This window comes from Gadus chalcogrammus, chromosome 4 (genome assembly GCF_026213295.1).
Source record: "Gadus chalcogrammus isolate NIFS_2021 chromosome 4, NIFS_Gcha_1.0, whole genome shotgun sequence".
In the NCBI taxonomy this organism is placed as follows: domain Eukaryota; kingdom Metazoa; phylum Chordata; class Actinopteri; order Gadiformes; family Gadidae; genus Gadus; species Gadus chalcogrammus.
The window spans coordinates 22,871,825-22,896,761 of NC_079415.1; the positions used below are offsets into that span (position 1 = coordinate 22,871,825).

Sequence of the window (24,937 nt, forward strand, 5' to 3'; positions counted from 1 at the left end):
AGCTCAAGCAGGGGGCCCCAGACTTCCCTTTCCCGGGCCACATTGACCAGCTCTGACGGGGGGATCCCGAGGCGTTCCCAGGCCAGTGTTGAGATATAATCTCTCCACCTAGTCCTGGGTCTTCCCCGAGGTCTACTCCCCACTGGATGTGCCTGAAACACCTCCCAAGGGAGGCGCCCAGTGGGCATCCTTGCCAGATGCCCGAACCACCTCAGCTGACTCCTTTCTAAGTAAAGGAGCAGCGGCTCTAATCCGAGTTCCTCACGGATGGCTGAGCTTCTCACCCTATCCCTAAGGGAGACGCCAGCCACCCTTCTGAGAAAACTCATCTCGGCCGCTTGTACCCGCGATCTCGTCCTTTCGGTCATCACCCAACCCTCATGACCATAGGTGAGGATAGGAACGAAGATCGACCGGTAGATCGAGAGGTTTGCCTTGCAGCTCAGCTCTCTTTTCGTAACAACGGTGCGTTAAAGCGAACGCAATACCGCCCCCGCTGCTCCGATTCTCCGGCCAATCTCACGCTCCATAGTACCCTCACTCGCGAACAAGACCCCGAGGTACTTGAACTCCTTCACTTGGGCTAAGGACTCATTTCCTACCCGGAGTAAGCAATCCATCGGTTTCCTGCTAAGAGTCATGGCCTCAGATTTGGCAGTGCTGATCCTCAGCACCCAGCCACTTCACATTCGGCCGCCAGCCGATCCAGTGAGTGCTGAAGGTCACAGGCCGATGATCCAATGAGGACCACATCATCTGCAAAAAGCAATGACGAGATCCTCAGACCACCGAACTGCAACCCCTCCCCACCACGACTACGCCTCGATATCCTGTCCATGTATATCACAAACAGGATTGGTGACAAGGCGCAGCCCTGGCGGAGACCAGCACCCACTGAAACTGACTGGCTGCCAAGGACACGAACACAGCTCTCGCTTTGGGAGTACAGAGATTGGATGGCCCTGAGGAGAGACCCCCTTACCCCATACTCCCGCAGCACCTCCCACAGTGTCTCCCGGGGGACCCGGTCATACGCCTTCTCCAGATCCACAAAACACATGTAGACCGGATGGGCATACTCCCAGGCCCCCTCCAGGATCCTTGCGAGAGTGAAGAGCTGGTCCGTAGTTCCACATCCGGGGCTAAAACCGCATTGTTCCTCTTCAATCTGAGGTTCGACGATCGGCCGAACCCTCCTTTCCAGCACCTTGGAGTAGACTTTACCAGGGAGGCTAAGAAGTGTGATACCCCGGTAATTGGCACACACTCTCTGGTCCCCCTTTTTGAACAGGGGAACCACCACCCCGGTTTGCCACTCCTTTGGCACTGTACCCGACTCCCACGCAATGTTGAATAGGCGTGTCAACCATGACAGCCCCTCAACACCCAGAGCCTTTAGCATTTCTGGCTGGATCTCATCAATCCCTGGGGCTTTGCCACTGCGGAGATGTTTGACTACCTCAGTGACCTCCACCAGGGAAATTGACGATGAAATACCATCAACCTCGAGCTCTGCCTCCAACATAGAGGGCGTGTTATTCGGATTCAGAAGTTATTATTATAATTATTTGTAATTATAATAATAATTACAAATAATAATTAAACGCTGAAAGCAGGCAGGCACCCAACTATTCTGCTCACGTTTACACTTGCGTGCACGGTGGGGTTTAAAACATTACTGCCAAAGTCATATTTATTAATATAACGCAGGTGCGCAAGGCAGCCACAGGAGACGCCAACATTGTTTTCAAACGCTCGGTACTGCGCTGTATTACTTCCCAAGTTTTGAGAAGAAAATAAAGTATTTGAAGCGAAAAAGCGACTGTTTTTGATTTGTTTATTTGGTTTTGTACCTATATTTTTGGATGCATGCATCGGAGTTGAGTTTGTTTGTTTTTTACTTTGAAATCACATACGCTCGCAACTCACACACACACACACACACACACGTTCATTCATTCACCCAATACAACCTGCCATTTTCAATCAGAACAACATTAAGTAAGTGATGCCGCAGCGCGTTGACAAGTCCGTCCCGAGCAGGGCTCCAGACTAACTTTTTCACAGGTAACACTGGTGCCATCTAACTTTTCATTTAGTAGCACCAAAACAAATTAGGTAGCACCATATTTTTTTTTTTTGAGAACGGGACTTCCTCTTTAGCGATGTTGTAGGCGGCGTTAAACTTGATGATCATTTCTTCATTCTCCGCCGAGCGATTGCTCTCATCTATCCTAGTAAATGAGGAGGGGAGGGGCTGGGAGCTTTGTGTGATGCAGCGCTCCCTGCACGTCTTGTGCTTTTGGCTTTCGTTGGGTAATTTGAATGACTGAACTTTGAATTGTGTAGATCCATTTACAAAATGTGTCCTGCCTGCAACGGACAGGCCACATGTCCTGCAGTACACACACACCATGGCTTGTCCCTCATATCTTAACCACGGGAACTGCACCAGCCATTGTTGTTGAAAACTGTACTTTTTCTCCCCACTGCCCCCCGCCTTTTTTGCCAACCTGTCACTGTCGTCTTCAGAAGAAGAATCTGAGATTCTTGTCGCTTCCTCGGCTACGGATCACAAAACTCACGGCTCGGATCGTGTCACGGTTTTTGAGCAGGGGTCGGATCATTTTCGGATCAACAACAGCAAAAAAGATAACGAGACAAATTTGACTTTAAATGAAATCTTCAAATGTGTAAAAACAAAATATAGTGAAAAATTTGGTAATAATCATGCTTCCTTTAAGCATAGTCAATGTTTTAAAAAATTGCAATCTGAGGCATTATTCCTTCTTCTTTTGGGGACTAGACTCATTGAGGACCTTATAGAGATCGTGACCGAACAAGATGGCGCCTGTGACTGGCAGTGCCACGGCTCGTCTCCTGCTGTATAGCTTTTTAATGGTCATCTGTACAACATATGTGATCATATCAGCCCGTATTTCAAATGGATGTGTCTCAGCTTTACGGATCTATGATCGGGACTCTCTGGTTCGTATCAAAGAGTCGATGGAGGGCCTGTTTGATACACGGGGCAGGTACAAACAAGCGTTCCCTCCTCCTTTCATCATCGACCCCGACTCACCTGAGTACCTGCAAAGTCCGCAGGAAATCGAGGAGAAGAGGCTCGCGTTCCGGAGTCCAGGTCAAGCGAAGACGTGCTGCAGCACGCCTGGGCTCTGCCATCTTCGGCCACGGAGAACGCGTAAGGTGTCTGTGCCGGATCCCTCTCCTCAATGTGTGACAGCACATCCACGCTGCCATCTGCTTGGACCACTATGACAGTCTTGGAGCCTAAACAGCGCTGGAGTAGTGGTCAGCGGCTTTCATCGCCTCCACGCTCTTCCGTATTTACACCGGTTCCGGCACGGTCCAGCTGGAGCCCACGTGACCGATGCCTGCGACCAATCCCGCTGCGCTCCGCGGACACTGCCTCCGTGACGTCATCAACGTTGCATATCGGCCTGTTAAATGCCCAGTCTATTGCAAATAAATCCTTCTCTCTGAACGATCTTTTCACAAGAGAAAACTGGATTTAATGTGTCTTTCGGAGACATGGCAGAGAGAGGAAGAGTTTATTCATCTAAATGAACTCTGTCCAGCTGGTAGCTCTGCCGTCGGGAAGCCCCGCCCCTGTCGTCGTGGGGGGGGTCTGGCTGTTGTATACAGGGACAGTTGCACATGCAAAGTGACTCAGACCCAAGAATTCACTTCATTTGAGTCTCAGATGGTCAGGGTGGGTTCTTCAAATCCATTCTACTGTGTGTCAATCTACCGTCCTCCTGGCCCTGCTGCTGTGTTCTTGAAGGATTTTAGTGACTTTTTATCCTCCATAATAAAGTTGGAATCTGTTCTAATCCTTGGAGACTTTAACCTTCATGTTGATGACAGCTCATCTTGCTCCGCAAAGGAACTCTTAACATTGACTGAAGCTTTTAATTTTGAGCAACATGTTTCTGAGCCTACACACCAGAAAGGCCACATTTTAGATTTAGTTTTTACTCTTGGCCTGGACATTTCAAATGTGTCTGTACAGGACGTCCATCTGAGTGATCATTGTTTTGTTTTGTTTGATCTGCACTTCAGCCCTGAGCCTAAGCCCTTAGAAGTTAGGTCTCAGAGGCGTGTTATCTCTGCTAATACTGCAGACAGTTTTTCTGCTATGTTTGACCCTCTTTATTCATGGTTTGCCTCGATGTGGACAATTTTATGCACTGTTTTACCAAGCAGTGTGTTAAAATTCTGGACCAGGTGGCACCTGTTAAATCAAACTTGTCAATACAGAAAAAAGTGTGCCCTTGGACAAATGAAGATACCTTGAGTCTAAAGAGACTATGTCGAAAGACTGAGCGTCTGTGGAAAGCCACTAACCTTGAGGTGCACAGACTCAAGGTTAGGAACCCCTGCTGTCATTGAGCCTGTCTCCAGCTTGTGGTCTTCATTTAAGTCTGCGACTCTTGCTGATATCTCTGCACTGGTGACCAAGATGAAACCCTCCTCTTGCTCATCTGACGTCCTTCCATGTAGGCTCTTGGTGAAAGTGTTTGATGTAATTGGCCCCGGGGTCACCAAAATGGTAGACCTCTCTCTGTCTACAGGTGTGTTTCCCAGTACATTTAAGCATGCCATAGTGGAGCCTTTACTTAAAAAAACAGGCTTAGACCCGACTGTCCTCAGTAACCTCAGGCCTATTTCAAAGCTGCCACTCTTGTCCAAGATCCTAGAGAAGTTGGTCTGTGAACCGCTGTCATTATTTCTGGATCAGGGTAACATCCATGAGACCTTTCAGTCTGGTTTCCGCAAACTTCACTCTACAGAGACGGCCTTACTGAAAGTGTCCAGTGACATTATGATGTCTGCTGATTCGGGAAAGAGCACTGTTCTAGTTCTCTTAGATCTGTCCTCAGCCTTGACACAGTTGACCACCAGATCCTGCTGAGAAGACTGAGGGATGAAGTAGGACTGTCAGGGTCAGTTTTACACTGGTTCTCGTCATACCTCTCTGGGCGTAGCTTTAGTGTCACTGTTAACCAAATAAGGTCTGAGTCAGCAGATCTGTTGTGTGGAGTCCCCCAAGTCTCCGTTTTGGACCCCGTGTTATTTTTGCTGTATTTGATCCCCTTGGGAAAAATCATCCAGGGATTTCCTGATGTTTCTTACCACATGTTTGCTGATGATATCCAGCTTTACTGTTCCTTCAAGCCAACTGAGCTCCAGAGGCTAAGTTCCTTAGTTCAGTGCTTGGTGGAGATAAAACATTGGCTGAGTGATAACACCCTGCAGCTTAATGTGGACAAATTAGAAACACTGGTTATTGCCCCTGATTATTCCATTCCAGGGATTAACCAGTACCTGGGTGACTTGGGCCAGTCTGTCAAACCGAGCCTAAGAAACCTGGGTGTTGTGTTTGACAAAGACATGTCATTAGTGCAGCACTGTAAACAGCTGACCAAAAATTGCTTTTTTCATCTGAGGAACATTTCGAAACTCAGGAAAATGGTGTCACAAAATGACTTGGAGCTGATCACTCATGCATTTGTGTCTTCGCGTTTAGACTATTGTAATAGTTTGTTTTCTTGTCTAAACAAAAAGGAGCTGTCTCGCCTGCAGTTAGTGCAAAACTGCAGCGAGAGTTCTAACTCGCACCAATAGGAGGACTCGTATAACCCCTATTCTTAAAGCTCTTCATGGCTGCCAGTTTCGTCCAGGATTATTTTAAAATTTTGGTTTTAACGTTCAGAGCTTTGCATGGCTAGGCTCCGCCTTACATCAGTGATCTGATCCAGCCTTACACCCCAACTCGGGCTCTGAGGTCTGTGGATCAGAATCTGCTGATGTTGCCACGCACTCGTTTCCGGACCAGAGGAGACAGATCCTTCCAGGCTGTTGCTCCCAGGCTCTGGAACGATCTTCCGCTCTCTCTGCGTTCAATGGAGTCTGTTGACTGCTTCAAAAAGCAACTAAAGACCTATTTGTTTGCTCATGCTTTTGCTTAGCTGTCTTGGCCTTTTAAACTTAAATTTGCATGTACTTCTTAACTGTGTATTGTTATTGTTTTTGTTTTAACTGTGAAGCGCTTTGTGACCCTGGTCTGTGAAAGGCGCTGTACAAATAAAGCTTACTTACTTACTTACTTTTTAACATGGATAGTAAATAACATTTGTTAACATTGGCGTTAAGGTTTCATGCATAAAACATAGCTAACACACATAGCTCTAGCGCCTAGACAAAGCATCAGCGTCCACATTTTCAGACCCCTTTTTATGTTGGATATCGAGGTTGAAGTCTTGTACCAACAGAGCCCACCGCATGAGTCGCTGGTTGTGACTAAACATGCGGGACAGAAAAAACAAGGGGATTATGATCAGTGAACACTACAACAGGCAGAGAGGTAGACCCAACATAGACCTCAAGGTGCTGTAGTGCTAACAAAAGAGCAAGATGAAATTTGTTGAAATGTTAATCCCTAACCCTGGATTTACAACTTTAAATTCAGGATGTCTGCATTGCCTGGGGAGAGTTTAGAGACTATACTCTCCCAAGACAATGCTGACATCCTCATCTTCTTTTTTTCATAAAGTATGGTAGCGAAATACAGTTTCTGTCGTGTTTTATTTGGCATTTTGTAAATCCATTGATTTCGGTTGGAAGACTCATTGCTCATTGCAAGAGTAATTTTGCTTGGTTCTAGCCCTACGGTTGATTCGGAGAACAGAGCGAAAATACTACAAACAAACATACATATGCCCGGTTCCGGTTCCGGTTCCCGGATAAAAAACAACCTTTTTTTTATTATCAGCCGATCCGTGGATCACTTGCATCCCGAACCGTGAGGGTTGATGCATACGGATCACGGGAAACCCGTGAACCGTTGCACCACGAAACAACAGCCTCATTCGTTTCCTCTGGCACATTTTTTTTCTTAAAAGAATCGACTATCGACCGCTTCATATTGTATCTGCTTTGTTTACTTTTTCGTGCGTGCTGCGTGCGCAGCAAGACTGTGCACGTGTAGTGTGCAGACCATAGAATGTAAATGGTGCAGACAGACAGGCAGGCAGAGACAGGGAGCGAGAGAGAGTAGTGGACTCGCAGGAATGAGCCAGAAAGTAAGATTTTATTATCAACCACAACCGCGGGAGTGGGGAGAGAAAGAAAAAAAAAAACGATTTAATTTTTTTCAATCGTCCTCCTGCAAGTAGCACCGGAGCGACCTCATTCAATTTGAACTCGCACCTTAAGAAATTAGGTTGCATATGCAACCTAATAGGTCGCACTCTGGAGCCCTGGTCCCGAGGCGTCCATAGGCTTTATGGTTTATATGTTTGAAAGCTGTTACACACTCTTTTACCAGTTGGCCTGAATACCACGCCTCGCAGCATAGGCGTCAATTTCGCCGGGGACCCTGGGGACGAGTACCTACCAGTTTTCGTCAAGATTAATTTTGTACCCATCACTTAAAAAACCTTGATTTGATTATGGATAATTACACGAGTCTTCTCAATGTTGTAGACTGCTACATTCAGTTGCATGGGCTTTCCCAACGTTCAGCTGTCAATTATTTTTGTATTACTGACCGTTGCTCAGCATATTTGACCACTGTCAAGGAAAGTGGATTTTTTTGCCTCTGATTCATGTCTTCCGTATCACTCCGCAAGTAGTCCGGTAACTTATCAACCCCAGCGTCGTTGGTTGCTAACCGACCCGACCCGCACCCTCCAGTGGAAACGCGCCATAAGCGACGTCAACGTCTTTGGCAAACTATTTCTCTGCTGATCAACACCACGAATGGTAACAAATAAATTGTGAAACGACACACGGTTAGGTGTGTCTTGGAGGTTATTTTTTAGTTTTGGTAATTAGCCATGTAATAAGCGAGATAATGTGTAGAACACCGGTCATTATCGGGAAAATAAGCCAAGACAGGACGAACAGGACACTGACGCGAAGCGGAGGGGTCTTGCTTCGCCCTGAAGGGGCTTATTTTCAATAATGACTTGCTTACTTATTTTTGTATGAGCTGCCAGCAAGGCTTGGACAATGAATGTGGCATTAATAAAACCAATACTCTTGGGCTGGGATGCAATGATGAGGCATCAGCCAATCAAGTCATTATAGCCTGAATACATAGGTAAAAAGCACAAGAGCAGGTTGCTAATACCATGGACAGTATCAGAGCGATAACCTGTTGAACTCAATGGATGTGGTAGGCTACATCGGGATGCATCTGCAGACCACTGCCAGGTGTTGGCCAGTAGGTGGCACTCTTCCCTCTGGCCAAAAACATCAATCCCCGATGCCCCAGTGCAGTGACGGGGACACTGAATAAAATAGAATAGAAAGCTTTATTGTCATTGTACAAAGTACAACGAAATGCAATGATTACTATGGAAGGTGCCGTCCTTCGGAGGCGACATAAAACTGAGGTCCTGCCTCACTGAGGTCATAAAAGAAAACGTATCGCAAAGAGTAGGGGATTCCCCGGTGTCCTGGCTAAAATTGCCCAACCAGGCTCATTCAATCTGGCCCCCTAATCATCCCCCTGTACAATTGGCTTATTCATTAATTCCCTCACGATCCAACTCAAGCTGGTTTGTGGTGAGCGTTCTGGCGCTGATTTGCTGCCGTGCATCACCCAAGTGGGTGCTACACACTGGTGGTGGTTAGTGAGGTTCCCTCCCCTTCACTGTAAGCGCTTTGAGTTTCCAGAAAAATAATGTGCTATATAAATTCAATGAATCTAATTAATTATTATTATTTTACTAGCACATAAATAAAGGCAAGACGCGATATTTTATTGCTTCAGATTTGCTGGTGCTGTGGCAAAGTCTTTTGTGTTTTCTGCACTCAAGTGGTCGGCTGTTGCAATTGATGTTAGCCATAGCCACCATGTAGTCTAATTTAGACTACTTGGTGACTACTTGGAGCACTACAGCCGGGCCTTCATCTCAGCCCTAATGGCTGAGAAAATAAATCATTGCGGGAATTTGATGTATTGTTATTAAATTAAATTAGTTAGATTTTTTTTAATAAATACAGATATTATTTAATACTCTTTAAGGCCTTCTCTGAAGGCGTAGAAGGCCCTGAGGGTTCCCCTCTGCACGATTTGCGTCGCACAGTGTTGACTATAGTGGAGATGACTAGAGTGGAGTCAATCTCTTGTTGACACTAAGTGACTTTTGGTCAATCTTGCTTTGCTTGAATTCTGTAATAATTATGGTGGGGAGTGCATGAGTTTGGGTCAGAATGCCTGATGTAGATTGGATGGAATGCGTGTTGTGAATTGAGAACAGCCAGATCATGAGGTGATACAGCGTTCAGCTGTGCAACAAATATTTTTTGTTTTTCAATCCTGATGATTTGTAGTGCTGTGTGTAGCCACACGTTTGCCCCTTCTGAACTTGAACACTTAGTTAATTTCCTTTCCTAGCTCCTCTTTGTTTATGTTGGTAGCTTAGTCATGTCATGTCACTTTATCAACAACGGGTACATTCAGTACAATTCTGGAGGAAAGCGGTTCTAGCTTTATTGCTGTACAGCTAGAACAAACTTTGTTGTTCTGCTGTACAAACTTTGTTAATAGCCGGTTAATTCAAACCCATGAACTCCTAGCACCGCTGCATTTGGACCCAGAACAAAAAGACAGAAAACAACGAAAATTGAGCAAAGCAAGCATTGATCATCAAAGTCACAACTCTGTTTTGCAGTGGAGGAATGAACTCCCGGCCGACGTCAGAGAGTCTTTCACCAGCTTCCTCAAAAGACTCAAGACTCACCTGTTCAGAGTTCACCTGCATACTTAGCCAACCCCTCCCACACCATATTACTTATTGTATGATGTACATGTTGGCACTTAATGTACGCACTTACGGTATGTTGTACGTCCTAGCACTAAATGTACGCACTTATTGTACGTCGTACTTTGCTATAGAACTTAGTTTTGTAGCATCTTATCCTAGCTATCTTTGTTGTATATACAGGGAATGGGTTAAGCTAGCGATTGTTAGTGCTTGGCACTTGGTTCTATGAACATCCTTACTGTAGCGACAGCGATATCTTGTTGTTTCACCTTCTTCTGAGAAATGTGCATAGATTGATGAATACCTCTTTGCTGGGTGCATAAAGTAAAGACACTTCTAATGGAGAACACCTTTTAAAACTGACGTGTCTTCCAATCAAGGAAAACTAAACCGAATGCTATACAAAATATAGAGGCAATTTATCTATAACTTCCTTCTTTGAGGTTGGACTGGTGCTCTTTTAAATTTGTCATCTCGTTGAGCCTTCTATTTAATTTACAGTTGTTTAATGGTGATGAACCAAATACTAATGCTAATACTAAATTCTAATAACAGTATTGGATGGAGACCTGCATACATTTATTTTCCTTGCAGACACTCCTCTCTCCGTCCCCTCTGCCCCTCTTCTGTCACCTTTTCCACTCCCAACTACTCTTCCTCCAACACATCTTCTCTCTGCTCGTCCTGACATCTCCTCTTCCTCCCACCTCATTTCCTTCTCGCCTGCTGCTCCTCTTCCTCTCTCGGATTTCCTTGCCTTCCTCATTAATTTTTTCCTCTCAGTCTCCATCTCATCTTCTCGCCCTCCACTCTCCCCTCGATCGTCTCCCTCACCTCTCTGCCCTCTACTTCCTCCCGCACCTCTCTCTCCTCTCTCCACCCTACGTCCTCTCCTCTCCCTACCCTCTCCTCTCTCCCTCCTGTTCTCTTTCCACCCTACCTCCTCTCTCTCCTCGCCTCTCTCCACCCTACCCCCAAACCAACCCCACACACACAACAAAAACAGATTATTTAAATATATTTCTGTAATTTGCAGAACATTTTTGCACTACAATCATCTTTGGCTGGTACCACTACCACTTCTGCTACTTATTTGTTTACTGATTTACTTATCTTGTATTGTTGCTCCTATGTGGCTGTTGAGGAACCAAGCCTAAGAATTGAACTCTTGTGTAGTTGTACAATAAGATGTAATGAAAGTAACTCTGATTCTGATACCTCCTCTCCTCTCCTCCCCAGTCTTGGATCGGCCTGGCGGCTCTGACAATGGCCACCCTCCACACGCTGCTCTTCGGCTGGGACCGGGCCTTCGACCCGGGGCAGTATCGCCTCTGCCTGCCGCCCACCTTCATGGTGGCGCTGGCCCTGCCCCTGGCCGTGCTGTGCAGCCGGCTGGCCCTCAGCCTGCCCTGCCTGGCGGCGCCGCTCGCACGCATCCGCCGCGGCTGGGAGAGGAGCCGGCACCTCCGCTTCTCCCTGCCCGTAGAGGAGGGCGGGGCCGTGGGGAATGGACGCTCACTGGAGGACATCAGCGACGTATAGCTATGTATGTTGACCATGGGTGTGTGTTTTTGTGTGTCTTGGTGTTTGATGTGTGTGTACGTGCGCTTGTGTTTACTGTTGTGCAAAAACCCACACTGATACAGGGAGACTAACCTGGTGTAGTTTTAGTAAAAAAAACAATATATTATTAAATTCTTAAAAAGTTTATTAAAAACTAGTTATTAATGAATTGGCGATAAAACCAAATACCTGTACTATGCAATCAAATAAGTATGTATTTATTTAGTTTGTGATAATTTAGAAAAAATTAAACATTTCTGATTTGTTTGAGAATGTCGTTCCTTTTTCCCATAAAACAGGACATCTGCCCATATTTGGGATGTTCAGAATCACACTGGTCGATGAGAGAGAGAAATATTTCAATTGTTAAATGTAAAAGAAAATCAATTGTACCCCGGTGTTAATATTTTAATCTGTGGTACATTCAAGAATTCTGTGTTTTTGGTTCAACGAGGAGCAACAATGTGAATCTATCCCAGCTGTTCTTCTTCTGCTGAAACCAAACTTTAAAATGTAGAGTTTGGACTTCCGGGAAGATGGCGGAGAGAGTAAACGCATAGTTAACTAGCTCTCCAGAGTCGGTAAAATATTCCCACTATTCAGACATAACTCGACAAACAAAACTAGAGTATGAGTGGGACAAAAAGAAAAGAAATCAGAAATCAACAAAAAGCAAAACAAAGCAGCAGAGCAACCCGTAACGGAAGAAATCTCAGAATACGAGGCTAGCGAACACGAGGTTAGCGAACACGAAGAAGAGACAAGAGAACATGGACAGCGCGGAGACGCTAAGAGTCGGGCTTGCTACTATCAGCAAGGACATCAACGAACTTAAACAAGAACTACGCCATGAGCTGATCACATTTAAAGACGAGCTGAAGAGAGAGATGAAGGAGGAAATCACCAAACTCCGGCAAGAAATAGGCCGTCAGCTAAAGGAGAACAACAACGACCTAAAGGCACAACAGGTGAGCATCAGCGAGGCTCAGGGGCGCATAGCAGAAGTCGAAGAGTGGAAAATGGAGGCCAGTACCGCGCTGTCGGAGATGATGGGGCAGACGCGCCGAATGCAAGAGAAAATAACTGATCTCGAGGGAAGATCAAGAAGAAACAACATCAGAATCTTGGGCTACCAGAAGACACGGAGGGGAGCTCGGCAGCCATATACCTGGAGCAGCTTCTAAAAGCCGAACTCGAGCTCCCGGAGGGGACCAACCTCCAGATCCAGCGAGCCCACCGAGCCCTAGCCCTGAGAAAGCAGCTACACTATGGCTTTATTTTATTCAAGATGCTTGCAGGATTTGCCTTCAATATCGATAAGTGACGTTCATCGACTGGTCCAGACGGGGAGCTCTGCCCCCAGAAGCAAGAGGCAGAAGGGATTTAAGATATATCTTTCAAGTTACATAGACAATTATGAAGGTAAGTTTAAACAACAACACTACGGTAGCCAAGCTATATCGACTAGCTAGCTGTAGTTATTTACCATTTAGCAGGGTCCTCATTCGTCTGTACAGTGTTTGAAATGTGTACGATTACTGTTTAGTAACATAAATTATGTCTAATAACATGAATTATGTCGAATTCCTACAGTTTCAAACAGAGATCCAGCAGGGAGAGTCAGTGTGAGGGCAATCTGTCATAGGTCCTACAGGATGAGTGAAAAGCCACACAACCTCAGAGTAGGGAGAAACAAAACATGTATAACATAATGGTTCAAGTTTTGGGTTGTTAATGTGTCTCGAGCTGGTGATGTGGATGCAGAATAGAAAATAAGTCTAGTTTGCTGACATAAACCTAACATAGCTTTCATTGACACCCCAGAAACTGTTCCTGTTCCTTATGCCGCTTTTCCACCGCACGTGTAGCTCGACTCGACTCGACTCGACTCGACTCGACTCGACTCGACACGACTCGACACGGTAGCAGCACGGGTCGTTTTCCACCGCAAATAGTACCTCCTGGACGTGGGCGCGTCGGCTGCGCGAAAGGGCCGTGACGTATTTTTGTACGCGACGAAAACAACACCTACGCAACCCACACATGGACAGAACCCACATAACAACAATGGAGGACATCGATAACATTACTATTATTAGCTGGCATGTTGAAGAAGTTGAAGAAGTGGAATATGTTGGCTGCGGCGCTGCTATGGCTGTTAACAGCATGGTTGCCATGTCTGCCGACGTCACCTTTTAGCATCGGCTCAGCCGCTTGGAACCTAGAGCGAGGCGGGTACTAGAAAAAGCAGCCACTTCAGGTACCAGATACCATGTTTTCGCGGTGGAAACGCAAAAAATGCGAGCTGAGTCGAGTCGTGTCGAGCTGGTACCATGCAGTGGAAAAGCGGCATTAGAGTATAAGTATATACGTTTAAGCATATCCAATATCATGGTCGGGTACATAAGTCAGTGTTAGGTAAGTGCTGAATGTATGCCCGGAATCTTGGATAGTCTTACCTGTTCAACGTTCAACTTACACTGCTCTTACTCTATTATGATTCCTGAACTTCATTTAAGAGGTAGGTGTAGCATACGTGTAGGTGTTATACGTTTAAGCCCAGGGGTGGCCAAACTTGCTCTTATATTAATCCATGCACATTCATTAGATAACTCTTGAGTACCATAGAGAACAGGGTTTTTTCACAACTACTGTTACACTTTTAACTGGTCTTGTAATGGTCCTGGACAGTGTGTATTTTTCTGTATGGGACCTGCAAGCACAAACAGTTTGGCCATCCCTGTTTAAGCCTATCCATGGTCAGGTACATGAGTCAGTGTGATGTAAGAGCTGATAGTGATAGTGCCCTGAATCTAGGCTTGTTCTTGTTCAATGTTGTTCTTACATTGTTACACTTCTATGTACCTGAAAACCAATTAAGAGATAAGTGACACCGGCTTATTTGTGTGGATGTCAAGTAGTTGAAACGGAGCAGAACTAGATGTTTATTCCCTCTCTCTCAGTTCAGTTAGTTTAATAAACCAGAATTGTTGCACTTTTTCCATGTCCACTATTGCTTGAACCATAAGCCTGCTGTGACCTTTCTCATATCTGGTGTTCTTTTATAGTAGTGACATAATGACTTCAACGTGACATGTAAGTAATTGTGTTTTCTTTTATAGATAACTTTTGAAAACAGCTCGCCTGTTACAATTGCTGCTGCTGAATGCACATGTGTTGCTGGAAAAGTCCTGTGCAATCACAATGTTGGACTTCTTTTTCAAACGGCACATTACTCAACCCTGATACTGAAGGCAGTTCCCCCCGTCCTTAGCTGCACAGAAACAGAGCAGAGATGGCATAAGCCACGGACTATGGTAAACACTTAATACCAGGTGATAATATTATTTATATTAATCCTATTGTTGTTATGGTTCTTTGTGTACTTTTATAGGGTGTGAAACCAGGTAGAGTGGTCGTCATTTCTACAAAGCTTAAAACCTAGCAGTACACAGTTGCTGATGGTGTAAGGTAATATCTACCTATCTTTCTTCTTTTAGTTTTGCTTGAGTGTATTATTCTTCCTTCACCTTTTTCCCAACTCCTAATTATGATGTTACCCTTTCTTTTTCTTTCTAAGGATTAAGCGCTACAAAGCAGTGCGGGTGGACTTGCCGGACCCAGATGTCCTGAAAGTTGCTGAGGCTTACCAAGACTTCACAGCAGACATTGCTCCACTGATAACCACCTGGCAATAACCGAGGATGTTCCCCTTGTTGAGTCAGCATTTCGACCTGTCCAGGAAGGTAGCCCCATCTCTTATCAGCATCCAGTACCAATTAGTCGGGTAATAGTCTGCCACCCAGACAGCCCACCTCTGCCATTAGAAGGCTATAGGCTGGATCCCTCCACCTGTATTTTGTGTGCACTTATGAACAGCATCTCCAGTTAATGTCACTTGCCATTACCTTGGATATGGCAAGGAAGATAGAGATGGCTACAAGGGACCAGAGCAACATTGTGGAGTGGCACCAAGTCAGGAAGCCAAGGCTCACTTCTTCTCGATTTAGGGAGGTGTGCCATGTGAGAGGGGACAATTCTTCTCAGAACCTAGCAGAGAGAATATGGAAAGGTGGGGTTCAGACAGCGCTAATGAAAAGGGTGCTGGCATTGGAGCCTGTGGCCATCCAAGAATACAGCAGAAAAAAAAAGTCAACTACTGGCCATGTGGCTTTGTAATACACCCAGATGCTCCTTGGCTAGGATCCTCTCCAGATGGTCTTGTATTTGATCCAACTGAGAGCCCACCATTTGGACTGATAGAAATCAAATGCCCTAATTCCAAAAGCTATGTGGACTGCAAGTACCTGAAGATGTAGAGTAGGCACATTAAAATTAAAGCCCAGCCACAGCTACTACTGGCAAGTCCAGGGGCAGTTATTACTCACTCGGATGCAATGGTGTGCTTTTATTGTTCTGGCTGAGGAGGACATTCTTGTGCAGCGTATCTACAGGGATGCTGCGGTGGCAGGGGTTATAAGGGAGAAGGGGGATTATTTCTTTTTTCACTTTTATCTTGGTAAAAACACTCTTTCCCCTTTTTTCCATCCACTTTGCTTTTCGATTTATGTATAAAATGTCAGTTCTCTCATATATTAGTTGTTCATACTCTTGGTTTTTGTTGTTTGTCTAGTATATCCTGGGCAACATCTTGTTTCCCCAGAATGTTGTCAATATTTCAATGTTATATTTGCTTGATTAAATTTTGCCTTCTCCATGTATATCTTTGTTGCTTGGAATTTTTTATCCTCCATATAATCGACCAAATCTTTCTCATCCATTACTGTTCTAATCTAATCTTTATGTGCTCGTGGGTGATACGAGATGTCAATGATTGTGTGTGTTTGTTTATTTCTCACCTGCATTATTTCCTTATTAAATTATAAATTGTCTTATGTCATTTCCAGTGTGTTTTAATTTATGTTTTAAGTCAGTAAAACACAAAATGTAGTGTAAAGACCACAATGAAATTTTTTTAAGGGTCAAGACACATCTTTAATTTACTGTTGACTTGCCCACGCCTTTACTAGCGGTCCATTCTGGTAATTGACCAGGAAGCAGGCCACACTGAACAACTCCTCAATGTTCCCACATACAGAGAGAGGTATTTCCTTATCAAGAGTTGTTTTATTTAATCCTCCTTATGCACCTCTCCACATGCACTCTTAGACGTGCAATTGACTGCGTCTGCCTGACATCCTCTCTACTCATTTGCTTTTGTGAGAGAGAAAGGCAGGTCGGTACACCTTACACCCAGCAAGGTTGTCAACCAAGAAGCCTTTGTCCACCATGATTGCCATGTCTGGCTGCAGCAGCTTCGCAATTCCAGAACGTTTGAAGAATTCCCGATCACTCATGGATCCCGCATACAGCCCTGACACAAACGTAATGGCACCATGGGGAGCCATGCCAATCATTGCCTTGAATTGAATGTGACTTGTAGCTTGAAAACACTTCACTCTGCAGGAGAAGAGAAGAGGGCGTTTGGCAGGAGATCTCCGTGCAATCAAGCACCACCCGTGTGTCAGCAAAATGCAGAAACTCAGGTGGTAGGTGAGCCCTGACAACTTCAGGTGGGATCCACAGACGCTGGCTTCCCAGCAGAAAGTACAGGAAGTGTGTCCAAGTGGACACAATCCGACTGGCAGTGCTGCGGTGGATACTGAACCTCTCTGCAAGGTCCCTGACTCCTGAGAAGTAAACCCGCTGACAGATGCATCAGGAAGAGCAGCAGCTCGTCAATAGGTGGAAGTTTCTGTTGAAAAAAATAAAATACGTTTTTGTAACCTTGCAGACTAACATTTTAATTACTTATTGTTATTATTAAAGAGTTTAATCAGAAGACATGATACAAAAGTGATCTGTGTAGCATTATACTTTAATTAGTTAAACCCAAAGCATTGGTAATAGGCCTATGTCACACTTCCTTCTTCCGGAACGCGTAGTAGGGTAATCCAACTTCCAGTCGCGTCTAGCAGCAACAACAATGGCAGCTCCCGTTCGCAGTTGTTCTTGTAGTGTACCGTGTTGCTCTACATCAGGACGTATACAGCCATACCTCAGCTTCCACGCTTTCCCGAAGGACAAAATAAATCTTGGTTGAGATTATTTTTTGCCCATTACTGTCCTAACGTGCGAGTGATTCTAGACTGCACAGAAATCAGGTGTGAGGCACCCTCATCACTCACCCTCCAGTCTGAAACATTCTCCCACTACAAGAATACCAACACCTTCAAAGGTCTGATTGGCATTGCTCCATGTGGAGTTATCACCTTCATTTCTAAGCTGTACACTGGTTCCATACAGACAGAGAAATCACACAGCAGTCAGGAATCCTTAGTCTACTTCAGCCAGATGCATGCATGGCTGACAAAAGCTTTGTCATCGACAAGATGCTTTCTGAAGTTGGGGCCACCCTCATAATGCCGCCATTTAAAAGAGGCGCCAGGTTCACCAGTGAGGACACCGAAAAACCCCAGAGTATCGCCCGACTTTGGTGGAGAGGGCCATCAGAAGGGTCAAAGAATATCATATCTGGGACACGACCATTCCTCTGACTCTTTCAGGCTCTGTCAATCAGCTGTGGGTAAATTGTTGCTTGATGTCTAATTATCAAGGTCCTTTAGATGTGAAGGGTGATGTCCCAGTGTTACACATTAAAACACACATGCCGTCACATGACTATTTTCAAACGTTTATTAATGTTCTTTGTTTACATTTAGCAGATAGAAATTAAAATGGTGTGTTTGTGTCCGTCCGTCCTATTCAAATGTTTATTTAATGTTTGTTTCCAGTTCTTTTTTTAAAATATAAATTTACATATATACATATTTACATTTAACAGAAAGAAATGAAATGTTCTGTGTGTGTTAGGCAAGGCAACTTTATTTATATAGCACTTTTCATACACAAGGCAGACTCAAAGTGCTTCACATATAAACATTGTCATACAATAAAATAGATAAGTAAAAGAAAACATGCAGAGAAATGAGTAAAATAGAAAGTTAAAGGCATTTTAGTATTAAAATAGAAAATAAAGGCAAAGTTAAAAAAGCTTTTTAGAAAGTGCAATGTATTTAAGATGTAGCCGAAAGCTAATGCAAACATAAATATCTTCAGGCTTGTTTTAAAAGGTGCTCAGAGTGTGTTACCTTAAACAAATGTTCAGGAATGTTCGTTTCCAATTCTTTGATTAAAATATTTACATATATACATTTAACAGAAATAAATAAATGAAATGGGGTGCGTGTATCCCTCGGCCATATTTACTTGGCATTCAGGAGGTATGTGTCCATGTATGTGTTAAAATAAAACACCTAACCCAAACCTTGGGTTTCCTGACCACAAGTTGGTCAGTGGGTTCCGGGCGAATCCCCTGGAGCGAATCCCCTGGAGCAAAAAGAAAAAATATGTCAGCACATAAATCATATTGTCAGTGTAGCAACACTTAAGTCAGTGTTAGTCGCGTCTGTCTATATACAAGAATACTATTATTGAGTAGACTATACAGGAGGTTTGGCTAGGCCTGAGGTATACACATAAACCTGTGTCCTTGGTCCACGAATGCAGAACACTGGTGCACGACAGAGGTGTTGGCACGCTTTTCTCCCCTGTGAAGTGGTAGTCATGTGTCTGGAAGAGCAGATATAAACAAAACATGACAATCTGCAACAGCAGACATGAAACAAAACATTATCATCTGCAACAGCAGATCTGGAGAAAGAGAGAGCATTTTTGAACAGCAACAAGAAACAATAATAATAAAAACACACACAGACTGAACATGCAACTGAATCTGTGAAGGTCTGAAACCATGCTCCATTATGCTACATATTACGAGGTGGGCCTGTTGTTTGAATCACAAAATGTAAATCTAATTAAAGTGGTCAGAAAGGTAGGCCTAAGTAACAGTCCCATTGATTCACAAAAGACTATGAAAAGCGAGATAGAGTTTGATTTCAGACTCAGGCCTGACTTCCTAGCACTGTAACCTGCAGGGTGTGAGGCTCATCGTTTTTCTTCTGGGAACAGTAGCAGTTCGCCCGAACTGCTACTTCCAAATTAACTAAATCTGACACTGCAGTAAGAGAGGGAAAGATTAACACACCATACAGCAAAATGTATGGGCATTGGTAGCCTATGACAGCCACCCAGCCACTATGTTCTGACAGTAGCCTGGAGCTAATCTGACATACTATCGACACTTACATGTACGGTAGGCACTGGCAGTGCCTACCTACCTATACCTAACATCTTGGGGTGCGACAGGCAAAGTTTCAGCGACACTAAATATGTATTCCTACCAGTGTAAATAATATTTTGCGATTAATTAAAAAGGATACGTTTTAACTGTCATGTATTACATAATGCTGCTATCCATTTGGATGTACGAAGTGTAAAGTCGCAAATCTTCCAGCTTTCTTGCGGCATTTCACTGAGGCACGCCCCCTTTTGGTCGTAGCATCTCGTCGCTTTCAAAGTAGAGCGAGCAGAGCTGTACAACTCGTCAGAAGATGGCTGCGCCCATAGTCAATGGTAAGTTACGATGTATTTTCTTTGTATTTGTACCACGTTGGTGGTTTTAATGTCGTTTTTAAATCCTCTTAAATACTTAATTTCAATTGCTGGCTTTAATCCGGTGACCAATTTATGCATTGCACGGTCTTGCTTTGCGTGCAATTCAATGTAAAGTTGTGTTTTCAAGCTGGTTTGCTAAATAGGCTATGTTGCCAATGATGACAGCCCGCTACTACCCCTCGTGGCTCGACAGAGAAACACGACAGCACTTGTTGAAATTAAAATTGGCGAAAATGGCAAAATATTATTGCAATGTAAAATAATAATAATAATAATATAAATACATTAATTTAGAGGCGCCTTTCAAGACACCCAAGGTCACCTTACAGAGCATATAGTCATCATATATCGTTTAAAAAACAAGACATTGTGGACATTTTTTTAATAAAACATAAAAAATTAATAAAACAAAAACAAGACAAAACAAAACAAACAACAATCAAAACAGTGATCAGTTAGGCGTTGTGTGCGAGTTTGAACAGGTGAGTTTTGAGTTGTGACTTGAAGGTTGTAATGGTTGTAAAAGGCTTGCAATGTTAATGTTTCTGTAAAAGCTGACAACCATTATACACTGGATTATTTATTTTTTCCAAAATAGTTTTCCTCAACCAGAGCATGCATGCATTTCTGGACAAGACAGGACCATGCCATTATTGGTAATCTGTACCAGCTGGACCACAGACCAGGACAGTACTATGTGGACGAGGGCCTCATGGTGGCTGCCAACCATACACACGATGTGGATTGCACTTGCACGGGTGAATTATTAAGACATGACACTGTAGACATAAGTGTACTTCAACAGTCATTTTTCCCTGTACTGTACTGTAATGTTTCATTTTTTTTTTTTATGATTCAGATACCTGCAATATCCATCCAATCCACCAAGGCGGTTGAACGAGGGTGTTTGATAGAGCTCAAACCCTCTTCCTCATCCACCTGATGGCATTCATCTTGCGGTAGAGGGCGAGGGACCAGCAAAGACCATTGATGACCTCAACCGGAGGATGAGGTTGGGGAAGAAACAAAAAAAACTGCTGTGGGAAGAGATGGCTGCAAAGCTTTCCAAACAGTTTGGGGAGACTTCCACCCCGACAAGGTGGCGCGGAAGTGGTTGACATTGGTGCGGGGCTACAAAAAGGTCAAAGACCACAATGCTTCCACTGGAAGGGGACCCTGGCCGCTTCCAGTTTTTAAAGGAGATGGAAGAGCTGCTGCATCATGATGTGGATCCACCTGTCCTTGCGGGGCGATGGACATGGTGTGGTGGTACGTCGACCGGACGCACTGCGTCGGTCGAACAGTGCCCCCACACCAGTGTCAGAGGACAGGGCTCCCCCAGCTGTGCCTTCCACCAGCACAGCATCTTCAACCCCACCCACAAGAGCTCCCTCACCAGTGTGGTCCACGAGCTCCATCTCCCCTTGGCCTCCATCGAGGCCAAGGAAGCGTCCAACGAAGCAGGATGAGCTGGTGCCTACCTAAGTCGTCTGATGAGGAGAGGGCTGATGCTCTGAAGCGGCAGGAGGACTTCATGAAGGACACCCTGCGGGAGATGAGGGAAGATCGGCGGGGAGCTCCTCACGCAGTTTACAAGGATGGTGGACAAGATGTGAGGCGATAATCCTGTCCATTTAAGTTCAATGCTTCAAGCATTGAACTTAATGGACAGGTTCAACAGGTTCATAAGTTCATTCAAGTTAAATTAACCTTTGTTTTGCACTATTTTTCACTTTATTATTTATTTGCATTTATTTTATACAAACAATTTGCACTTTATTACCAAGATTTGGATTATTACAAGAGTTGTATTATTGTAATAACTTTGTTTTGTCCAACTTGCCTTTTTATACCCTATAGTAAAACAAAATATAATTTAAACTCGACCATGCCTGTGTGTGTTTGAATTCACCCGAGACATTTCACACATTGACTTAAATGTTTTTATCTGGTTCTACAATGTGATTACTATTCTACCCAAGCCTTTCCATTTCCCCATTATATCAATTGGTTTACAAATGAAGAAGCGTAACTTTTATGTTCAACACTTTTATTTCCAAAACACAGGAAGTAGTGAACATAATAGATGAATGAACGGAATGAATAATGAACATAATAGAAGTCAGAAATAGTCTTTTGTTTTGCCAAGAATTGCCGGAACACCTCTTCCTACTGGTTGGCATCATCCTCTCTTGGACATCCATCTGGGTGTTCATCACATCCTATCGAGGCACCTTGGGCAAAGTTGTGAAGATAACATGCAGCCAAGATGATCTTCGCAATAGTGACAGTGCATGTGTTCTGCAAGTCTCTAATGCGCCTCCACTTGCATTTCATCCCTCCCAAATGCCTGCTCAATGATGACTCTTCCCCGGCTGATGTCGGTGTTGCGACGAAGGTCTGCATCAGTAAGAGCCCCGTTGTCACGCCGGGGGGAGATGATGAAGGGAAAATCCTGACCGATGTATGCACTATCCCCCAGCAGACGGTACTCCCCCATCCTCTCCTGCCATTCTTGGAAAAACCAGGAGGACCGCAGCAGCCGGGCATCATGCACTTTGCCAGGCATTCCAGTGAAGACATTGATGAATCGGCCTTCAGCATCCACAATCCCCTGGAGGAGGACAGAGTAGAAGGACTTCCTGTTCATGTGGTCCACTCCTCTGACCCGTGGACACTGTAATCTAATGTGGCAGCCATCAATCGCTCCAATGACCCTCTCATGGCCACATGTGCGTTGGAAGCTGGTGGCAGACACCCTCTTCTCACAGCCTTTAGGCCAAGAGACAAAACCCCAGCCAAGGGTGGACATGATGGTTAGCACTTGGAGTATGGTGCGGTGTGCTGATGAAGATGAGACGTTAAACTTGTCTGATATCTCCCGGAAGCAGTTCTGGTTACCCATGTACCACAGGAACATGAGTACCTTCTTGGGAATAGGCAGGGGGGGCAGCCCATGGCTGTGGTCACATTGCAGGCCACCCTCCTGTAGGTACTCTTTAAGGACGTCAAACCGGGTTTTGGATACTCTGAAATGCCGGGCAAATTTGTGATCATCCATGTCTAGCATTATCTGCCACTCTGTGCCAGACTTCAGGATAATGTTCACTCTGGGCCGCAGCACATACAGAGCCTCAACCACAGCCCTGTGTGAGGAAGAGAGACAACTGTTATCAATATAGATAACAATAATTCATTCACAATCATGTTCAGTTTTGTGTTTCTATTGCATTACATCATTAACTGCAAATCCACATAAACTAAAGAAAAAGTCAAGATATGGGTGTTCATTGTATTGTCATGTAGATGCCAGGTTACATTCACGTTCGCCAAACGTTATCTTAAGCTTCTAAAATGCATTTATTCTGAAGTTGATAGAAGATAATAGAAATACAGAGCAACATTTCGGTATCACAACAGTCAACATCGCTATTGTTTTTAGCACACCGGCAGCTAGTTTGCTAGCCTTCGAGCGTTTTATAACGCTGCAAAAACGTCTATACACGGCCAAACATACTGAAATGAGGACATACCGTTTGTGTTTACTTCTATCTTCTTCCACGAGATTCTGGAACTGTTTCAGGAAAATCACAGCCATGATTTCCTGTTCTAGGAAAGTGTCCAGTGTGATTGACAAAACTGCTCTCCTTTTGGCGTCCATTCTTTTCAAACTCGTCAGACACAATTGGCATCTGGAAGGCTGGAGCAAGGGAAATACGTCACGTTCTCGCTGAAGCTGGTCGTTCGTACCAGCGTACCATCAAAATGGATAGCAGCATTAGTGCTATCTGTCACATTCAAGCTACACAGTGTCAACAGATTTGAAACACTTACTTCTGTAATTAAAAATGTACTTCTCCCAGAAGAACTTATATCCTTTGCGTAGTTTAGATGTTTCGACACGTGAGTGCTGATTTACGATCCTTAGGACGTTGTCGTAGGACAATTTAGGTAGGTTGTATCGATCTGCCTCCGCCATGGTAAACAGCTTAGCTAAGCTAAGCGGAAGAGCAGTTACCCTACTCCGCAAGCTTCTTCCGGTCTTCAATTGTTCCGTGACATAGGCCTATTATGAAACACACTATGAAACACAGAAGGTGCCATTAGTTTAGGTGCCATAAACTTTCATTATGAATGAGTGCAAATGATGCATGAATATTAACTTACCGTTCCTCACAGATATTAACCTTCATTCAGAAGAACCACTTTTCACGTATTGGTAACCCTTCCTTTTACAGTCCCCTAATTAGTAGGTATTTACCCGGTACATACATGGTAAATTATAGTGTATTACTGGGTAATTACCACTGGTAATAAGAAGGTAAATACTCTGTATTTACCTTCTTATTACCAGTTACCTTAGTTACCCGGTAAATACATGGTAAATCATGGTGTATTACTGGGTAATTACCACTGGTAATAAGAAGGTAAATACAATGGAATTATCCGGTAAATTATAATGTATTACTGTGTAATTACCACTGGTAATAAGAAGGTAAATACAGAGGAATTACAGCTGATGTACCAAGTAAAACCTCCACTATTACCATCAACTCAACTAAGTAGTGTGTAGTTGTTTTAGGTTGGTAATAACTCCGATATTGTGTACTTCCTAGGAAATTAGGCAACCAATTCTTAGAAACACCTATTATCCAAGGTTTATGTTGGTAACAGCCCAAATTTAATGATGTACTATCTAGAAATTAGCATAGTACTTTCCAATAAAATACTTTTTCTTAGTTATTATTCGTAGCTACACCCATTTAGAAAGCGTTTATTCGATTTACCACTATGGAATTACTTACCTGGTAACAACCTCTGCAGGAACAGTTTTCCTCTAACCAATTCTATTTGGTGCTTGTACAGGTTTTAAATTTTTGTTTTGATTCCTTATTCTGAGCTGATTTCAACCTTCAACCTTGATTTAATATTCACACTACATCCCTCCTTGCGCATTGCTTCAGCCATGCGCATTAAATTAACCAATCCTAACAACG

General features: G+C 44.1%; 2 protein-coding genes across 5 annotated transcripts in view; one reads left to right on the top strand and one right to left on the bottom strand.

The window, feature by feature from the left end:
* LOC130381333 (metalloreductase STEAP3-like) overlaps positions 1-12,001 on the top strand; it is a 78,451-nt gene extending 66,450 nt beyond the window's left edge. For all 4 annotated transcript variants that reach the window (XM_056588856.1, XM_056588855.1, XM_056588857.1 and 1 more), the window contains one exon: positions 11,040-12,001. In XM_056588856.1, the coding sequence (XP_056444831.1) occupies positions 11,040-11,342 (303 nt within the window). In that variant the 3' untranslated portion in view covers positions 11,343-12,001. The remainder of the gene's footprint in view (positions 1-11,039) is intronic.
* Positions 12,002-22,251: 10,250 nt separating this feature from the next.
* Positions 22,252-24,103, bottom strand: LOC130380937 (uncharacterized). The gene is made up of 2 exons (XM_056588366.1): positions 23,474-24,103; positions 22,252-23,086 (listed from the first exon to the last, which is right to left on the bottom strand). The coding sequence occupies exons 1-2, from the start codon at positions 23,599-23,601 to the stop codon at positions 22,252-22,254; spliced, it is 963 nt and encodes a 320-aa protein (XP_056444341.1). The 5' UTR covers positions 23,602-24,103.
* Positions 24,104-24,937: the final 834 nt, after the last annotated feature.

Excerpts from the sequence above, each read along its gene's own strand:
- LOC130380937 (XM_056588366.1), bottom strand. The coding sequence starts at position 23,601 with ATGGACGCCAAAAGGAGAGCAGTTTTGTCAATCACACTGGACACTTTC. Across the intron at positions 23,087-23,473 it reads GATAGAAGTAAACACAAACG|GGCTGTGGTTGAGGCTCTGT; the intron begins GTATGTCCTCAT and ends TTCCTCACACAG.